General features: G+C 44.8%; 1 protein-coding gene across 1 annotated transcript in view; it reads left to right on the top strand.

Annotated features, from left to right (window-relative positions):
* Window positions 1–3,811: 3,811 nt before the first annotated feature.
* LOC107107721 (protein FAM193A-like) overlaps window positions 3,812–8,100 on the top strand; it is a 5,365-nt gene continuing 1,076 nt past the window's right edge. Inside the window, exons 1-2 of the mRNA XM_015408039.1 lie at window positions 3,812–4,619; window positions 7,570–7,651. Of these exons, the coding sequence (XP_015263525.1) occupies window positions 3,812–4,619; window positions 7,570–7,651 (890 nt within the window). The remainder of the gene's footprint in view (window positions 4,620–7,569; window positions 7,652–8,100) is intronic.

Genomic DNA, 8,100 nt, shown 5'->3' with positions numbered 1-8,100 from the left:
TGGAGACTAAGCCCTATGAGGAAAGGCTGAGGGACTTGGGAATGTTTAGTCTGGAGAAAAGGAGATTGAGGGGGGACATGATTGCTCTCTTTAAGAATTTGAAGGGCTGTCACTTAGACTCACAGTCATGAGTTTAAATTCAGGGCGGGAAGGTACCGGCAGTAAGACCAGTGGAACCAGCTGTACAGTAAGACCAGTGGAACCAGCTGCCTAGGGAGGTGGTGAGCTCCCCCTCCTCCCTGGCAGTCTTTAAGCAGCGGCTGGACAAACCCTTGTCAGGGATGGTCTAGGCTGATCCTGCATTGAACAGGGGGTTGGACTAGCCCAGTGGTGGCGAACCTATGGCACGGGTGCCAGAGGTGGCACTCAGAGCCCTCTCTTTGGGCACACGTGCCATCGCCCCAGCCAGGCCCACACCATCATTAAAGTGTCGAATTCTCTGCCAAATAATTTTAAGCAGGGGTCATTTCCTGCAGGAGCACACAGGAGCGGAGCTCCGGCAGTAAAGAGCCCAGGGGGCAGGGCACATGCAACAAGCCCCACCCCCTGCTCCCAGCAGTCCTCAATCAGAGCAAGAAGCAGCCAGATAAGTTGCAGAGCTCCCCCCGGCCCCCCAGTCCAATCCTCCGTCTCAGAGGGAGAACGACCATTGGTCACTTACCGTGAGGGGTCCTTCTCCTCTGAGAAAAGGAGGACATCTGGGCCCTCCCTTTGTCATCTTTACCTGTCTCTCAATTCCTCTGTGCTGCCTTCTCTTCTTCTGTGGTTTTCGATATCTACTCTGCTGTATTTCTCTTATAGTTCAGAGTGGAAAGTTTGTTTGTTAAAGTTGATATTTGCAGTTATGTTTTTTATAGGGCAAGGTTAGTTTCTCATAGGCTACATCCACTGCTTTCGGAGTCCCAGAACTGAGGCGGGGCTATTCCGAAGGCGCCAACAGGAAGGAGAAAAAACTAGTTCCTGCCTCCCTGATAGCACGGTGGGAATAACCCATTCAGATGTCCTCCTTTTCTCAGAGGAGGGTCGCAGTTTGGGCACAGTGACCAATGGTCGTTCGCCACCACTGGACTAGGGCTTGGGAGACCTTGGTTCAAGTCCCTCTCCTCTGCCATGGAAGCTTCGTAGGTGAACTTGGGCCAGTTACATACTCTCAGCCTAATCTACCTCACAAGGTTGTTGTAAGGATAAAATGGAGAAGGGGGAATGTCAGCCACTTCGAGTCCCCATTGGGGAGAAAAGATGAGTATAAATGAAGGAAATAAAATACCTTTAGCTTCTCAGAGAATGCAAGGCAGTAGTCATCTCTAGATTTTGTCCTGGATTAGTTATTGCAGGCTGGTTTTTTTCATAGAACAAGATTTGAGTCCAGCGGTACCTTTAAGACAACAAAGTTTTATTCAGGGCATGAGCTTTCGTGTGCACGCACACTCCTCCAGATACAATGAAATGGAAGTTACCAGTCCATACATATAGGTAGAGGATGAGCCGTAAATTAGCATACAGCATAATGAAGATGTTTAACAGATTCAAGCACCAAACAGGAATAACTAGTTTAATTTATATGGTTCTCATTTATTTGATTTTAAGGGGGGGAGAGGAGACATAGGGAAGGAAATAAATATATCAAAATTGAAGATTGGTGTGTAAATGTACTCTTTTTAATTATGGAATGCTGAAAGTAATTAACTGAGACCCTGTTGTTACCCTCCATCCATTTCATTGTATCTGAAGAAATGTGCATGAGCATGAAAGCTTGTGCCTTAAATAAAACTTTGTTGGTCTTTAAGGTGCCCCCACTGGACTCAGACTTTGTTCTGCAGCTTCAGACCAACAGAACTACGCACCTGAATCTGTTTTTTCCATAGTTTAGATAGTGTCTTGCAAGGATTACTGAAGGTATTGAATGTAATTTGTCCCTAAGAGGCTTGGGTCGTTTATCTTGAAGACTGACTTTCACCATCATCCAGAACTGAGGGAAAGAACAGGCTGGTTTTGGCTAGGGGTGTGCACCCAAAAAAGGGGGGTATTTTTTGAGTTTGGGTGTATTGAACCCCAAAAAATATCAGTATTTCCCAATATTTCCAAATCCTAATATTGGTATGGTATTGGGATTCAGGAAATATTCAGGATTGCCAAAAAATTTTCGGGGAATCAATCCGGGGGTATCTGGGGCGCTGGGTCCCCCCTGTTTTTGGAGGTAGAGCCATCATATTTGCAGCATAGCTGCTTGTGCCTCTGCTCAACCCTCCCCCCTCAAGTTTCAAAAAGATTGGACCAGATGGTGCCCCCATCCTCCATTGTTTCCACTGGAGGAAAAAAACAAGTCATTTAAAGGGATTGCACAGCCCCTTTAAATGCCTGGGAGTTTACTCTGAAGGCATTTAAAAGGACCAAAAGCTCTTTAAATGCCCCATAACTGCAGCTATCCAGTGGCCTCGAAAAATCCCAAATATTTTCTGGATTTTTTGAGGTGGCCATTTTTGGATAGCCAAATCACTAGCCCTCTCAGTGATCAGCTGAGAAAATAATAAATACCGATAAGGTATCTATTGGCTATTTTTTCGGCTCAGTTTATACCGAGTACACATCTCTAGTTTTGGCCTTGTAAACCTAATATTAGTTGCAAAATGTATATTGTTGAAAATAACAAATTCTCTGCTTTGTTAACATTGAAGATTTATCTTCACATCATCATCATCATCATGAAAATATTTATATCCCTGCAGAACTCTCTGCTTTCATTCACAAGATAAGTTGAAACACTCTAATATAGAAACAATTAAAATATGATTAGTCACCATATAATGAATAAAAGGACCAACTCAGTGTAATGGGAATCTGTACATTTCTCCCTTACTTTTGGATAGAAAATATTACTCTGAGGATCAGGGGGAAAGCTGGATTTGAGAGAAGGTAAATTGGAGGAATGTTATCCAAACATAGTGGTCATTTTGTCAGACAATTTTTATACCTGTATAGGGACTAATGCTGGCTGTCTCAGGGTAAGAGTGGTCTTTTTTCTCTTTCTTTAGAATTTTGAGGGACAATAAGGCAAATAGCACAAGGATTCATTGGCTAAATATCGCCCCTCCAGCTTGCTTTTTCTCCTGCCTTCCAGTTGTGTGCTCAGTTCTAAGTCATTTGTAAGCTACTGTCCAGGATATTGGTAACTAAATGCTGTTCCCCCACCCCACCCCCGGTGTACTTTGAGTAGTAACAAGAAGAAAGGTTGCCCAACAGAAATGCTAGTCGCTCACAAAGTAGAGTTTTTGCTCACAAGACTCCACAGCTTAGAGGGAACATTGGTTGTGTGCTCAGTTCCAAGTCATTTGTAAGCTACTGTCCAGGATTTTGGTAACTAAATGCTGTTCCCCCCACCCCACCCCCGGTGTACTTTGAGTAGTAACAAGAAGAAAGGTTGCCCAACAGAACATTTTATAAAATGCTGTATTTAATTTATTTCTTCTTGCATTCTTTTTGAGTGGAAAAGAACGCGATGGATCTGTTCCATATTTATGTAATTGTTACATGGGTACTGCTAAGGAGTTGGTTTTCTCAAACAGTCTGTTATTTATGTAATAACTTTTGATCCCTGTAGCCATTTTTTTTAAAATCAAGATGATGTTTTCACAGATAAAAGAAAAGGCTCACCTTGAAACAGAAGCTAGTCTGCCGGAGCCTCATCAGATGGATCTGTTCCATATTTATGTAATTGTTGCATGGGTACTGCTAAGGAGTTGGTTTTCTCAAACAGTCTGTTATTTATGTAATAACTTTTGTACCCTGTAGCCATTTTTTTTTAAAAAACAAGATGATGTTTTCACAGTTAAAAGAAAAGGCTCACCTTGAAACAGGAGCTAGTCTGCCGGAGCCTCATCGGCAACAAGAAGAGCAAGAGCGAGAAGATGAGGAGGCACAGCTGAAGAACAGACTGCAAGAAGCTCAAGAGTTTCATGCTGTAAAGAAAAAGAAGAGAGAGAGATCCAGCACAAACTGCCCAAAACGGGCTCCAAACTGTCAAGTAGTGATGATGCCTGACCGTGAACCCCCAGAAAATACTCAGAATGAACTACTGGAAAATACGGAAATCTCACCTGATTCATTATCTAAGGATGCATGTAATATCAAACAGAGGCCAGTTTCTGATGCTGTCTGTGAATTGTCTAACCCAGTAAACAACAAAGACTCAAAGCCGCTCTTCAACACAGAGATGACTGTGAAATCACATGAGCCTCTTTCTTTGCTCCTCAATATAATGCAGCATCACACGGAAGATCAAAGCAAACAGCAGATAACGCAAATAGGCAAGCTGTTTGCTCGGGAACTGAAAAAGCCATCCAAAGGAACGAACGTTCAGCCTAAAATAAAAAATCAAACACAAAACAAAATGAAAGCAACAGACCTTCGATCAATCATGGTCTCCAGAAAAGAGGAGAAAAAAGTAAATGCTAATAATACAAAGCAAACAGATCATGCAGCTAAATCATCTTTGTCCAGTGGCTCCCTCTCTCCAAACAAACAGCAGCATAATAAGCTGATATTGGAAACTTCTCCTGAACCAAAGTACAAGAGCAAGAAAAATAAGAAAAAGAAAGGCGACAAAGGGAACTCCTCAATTGGTAAGTTTGTGTTTTAAGCCAATGGTCTTCTGCCATTCTGGGACAGTTATTAATACTGAACTAGAGAAGAATCTGATTATGGTTATCTACAGGGCTTTTTTTGTAGAAAAAGCCCAGCAGGAACATATTAGCATAATAGGCCACACCCAACAGCAGAAACTCATCAACATATTAGGCCACACCCCAACATTGCAGCTCATTAGCATATTAGGCCACTCCCCAGGCCTTCCCTCTGTAGCCACACATGCAGAGGCTTTGGCTGTAGTAGGCGTGGCCAACTCTGAAGGCAGCCGGAACTCCGTTCCTGTGCGTTCCTGCCCAAAAATAGCCCTGGTTATCTAATTCAGGACTGAGTTGCAAATTAGCCCAAGCCCCCACCCATCTTTTAATGAAATGGTGCTGTGTGTGCATTTGTAGAGGGTCCCTTTTAACCCTTTCCCTATTGCCGCTACAAATTGCCTCCTCCCAAGCAGCATTTCCTTCTGTGGGGTTGCAGTTGTCTTTGTCCTAGCAAATGTGAGCAAAATACATACAGGGGAATAAGTTGCTGAACTGAGGCGACGTCCAGCAGAAACTGGTGGTCCGGGAGCCATCCCCTCGGGACCTTCCCAGTGTAGACCTGCAAGGTATCTCGTTACCATTCTACTTATTTCTCTTAGTCACCTCTCTGATTCTGGTTTTTTTTTGCACTGATATCATCAACTAAGCCATAGCTTTGGGGGCAGATTGTACAACATAATAAGCACCAGTCCCCTTTCGGTAATGCACAAGGATATACTTTTTAAAAAAGAAATGGATCCTGCTTTCCCTAAGCAGAAGGTACAGAAGGTGTGAGGAAGCAACAGTTAGAGGGTGAACATTTGAAGTTCGGTGAAGTTTATTTATTTATTTATTTCATTTCATTTCATTTCATTTATACCCCGCTCTCCCTGCACGCGGGCTCAGGGCGGCTTACAGCCACAAGGTGAAATACAACACCACAGTTAAAAACAAGGCACACAGTGCAATAAAATACAGTTAAAACACTTTAAACACAGTGGGCAACTCCCACGGATCCATCACGACTAACATACTCGCTCCCTATTGCACATCACATTGTGGACAAAGAGGGGGACGCTGTAGGCTATGATGATCAAGTGGCCAGTCAGCCCAACCCAGCGGTGCTCCTCTGCAGTCATCCGTTGGTGGTGGCGGCGGCTCCTATTCAAAAGCCTGGTGGAAGAGCTCCGTCTTACAGGCCCTGTTTTGCTATGAGTACACCAGAGAAGAAGCTGAGGTTTCGGTTTACTGTGTAATGCCCATGTTGAGCAGATGGCTTTGGGTGATGGCATTTATATTCAGAAAACGGGGTGTGCAGTCTGTACCGCAGCATCTTTTTGCACTCTGATGTAGCCCCACCCCTCCAGTCACGCCTCTTTGCCTTTCCTTCCATACCTCATCTTGGGATGCCCAGTAGCCCACTTCCTCCATAGCATGGTTGCTGTCACTCAAAGGAGAAGAAGCTGCGCTCGTGGTTGGCTGGAGAGGAGAGGCCGTTGGATGCCCCAAAGGAAGACATGAAGAGGCTTCCTTTTTGAAGGATGAGTTACCAAGATGCAGTACACATAGTGCAGCAGTTGTGAACTGAATTTTGGGAGGGGGTATTCGGCAGACTTCAGGCGAGGCTGTCCTGTACCCTGCTGTGTCCTCATAGGGTTCAGAACGACAGTCTTGCTTCTCAGACTGTTTCTCTTCGGTTCAAGCTAGATAATACTGTGTCGCTGAGTCCACCTTGTGAGCACAGTACCATTTCAGATCCCCCCTTCCCTTTTTTAACTTTTAAAAAATGTTGTGGGGGGTCTGATTGTGTTGGGGACTGCAGCATGGGGTGGATGAGTGGCTCCTGTCCATTCCCCCATGCCACCGTTTTGGCTTTTGAAAACAGTGCAGGGGGAGTCCCTCACATCCTCCCAGACGGCAGTCCCCAGCAGAATCAGCCCCCTGTGACTTTTAAGTAAAGAACAAAGCAAACCTAAAAGGGCGCTGCATCCCATCGGTGGACTTGGAGATGCGGTATCGTCCAGTTTGGCACTTCGTTGGACAGTCAAGCTAAGTGAGATCAAAACTGTGTACTTTAATTCTCACTCACTTCAACTGGAGAATTAAAACATTCAGTTTTCTATTGAATCATTGTGGTTCACAAGTGCTTGACTCTCGTTACCTCCTCCCCACACACTGTGTCTAACCCGCTGCAGTTGTCTGCATGCTCACATGGGAATAAGTTAATTGAACTCACTGAGGTGTCCAGGTAACCACATGTTGGACTGCAACTTGTGAAACAAAGGTCTGTGGTCTCTCCTTTGATATAGGACCGAACATCAACGCACGAGGGTTTTTTGGGGGGTGGGGTGGGGTTAGAACATGTAATGATTTCTGAGTGGATTTGCAGTGCATCTAGCGTCATAAATGTTGCTTGGGTTTATCTCTTGACAGGATATTTATTTCTTTATGCAGATTTATGGTCGAAGGGTTGTATGCCAATTACAGCAGTAGTACGGAAAGTTTCCTATTGCAAAAGAGCGCAACTTAATTAGACGAGGAAGTTTCTAAGGTCATATTAAGATGCTTATGGCTGTGTATCAGATCAAAATGGTAAATTTAAATGAACCACTCCATTCAGCGGAAAAAGTTATCTTTGATGTTTGCTTTAGGCCTTACGTGGCTTAATTGCCAGCTGAACGTGCCCAATGAGGAGCGCACTCAGCAGTAGGATACGTTGTGTGTGGGGGGGGCTCCTCACACAGAGGCGGGGGACAGTCATGGGTGTTCCAGCTCAGGGTTTACTGCACTGAACAAGGGGTTGAACCAGATGCCCCGCTGCACACCTTTCATCTTGAGGGTGCTGCGTTTTGTCTTCTAGGTGAAAGTATTGTCTGCATTTAATCTTGTGTGCACCATGTCATTTTTTCAGATGACGTGTTTTTGCCCAAAGATGTTGACCTCAACAGTGTGGAAATGGATGAGACGGAGCGAGAAGTGGAATGTTTTAAAAGGTAAAATGAAGGGCCGTGTGCCTTCCCCCCCCCCCGCTGCTATGACCAGAATAAAGGTTCTTTATCTTGTTTTCAGTCCTCCTTCAGGTAGGCACAAAGCCTTGTAATATCCAGGCAGCCCTCAGATCTGTATCACTAGAGGAGGCCTTCGAGGCTTTGATGTCAAGACGAGGCCAAGCAGAGCCTCTTCCACTGAGCCACGGTCCCTCCCCACTTACTAAAAGGCATGCTGAGGCACACCAGTTTTTAGTCTCCAGAATCCTTTGGATGAGACTTTCTGCAGCAGTTGGTCTCAGCAGTGCTCGTGTTGGTTGCTCAGCGAGCATAAAACTGAGAATGGCTTCAAAACATGAGGGCGGAATTTGATCCCTTGTGCCACTGGTGGGGCCTTGAAGTCCAGTCAGGTCAGCTTTAGTCTCCCACAATCTGTGCTCCACAACAACAGCCAT

This window comes from Gekko japonicus, unplaced genomic scaffold (assembly GCF_001447785.1).
Source record: "Gekko japonicus isolate JY-2015 unplaced genomic scaffold, Gekko_japonicus_V1.1 scaffold4893, whole genome shotgun sequence".
In the NCBI taxonomy this organism is placed as follows: Eukaryota; Metazoa; Chordata; class Lepidosauria; order Squamata; family Gekkonidae; genus Gekko; species Gekko japonicus.
This window is presented reverse-complemented; position numbering and strand designations above follow the sequence as displayed.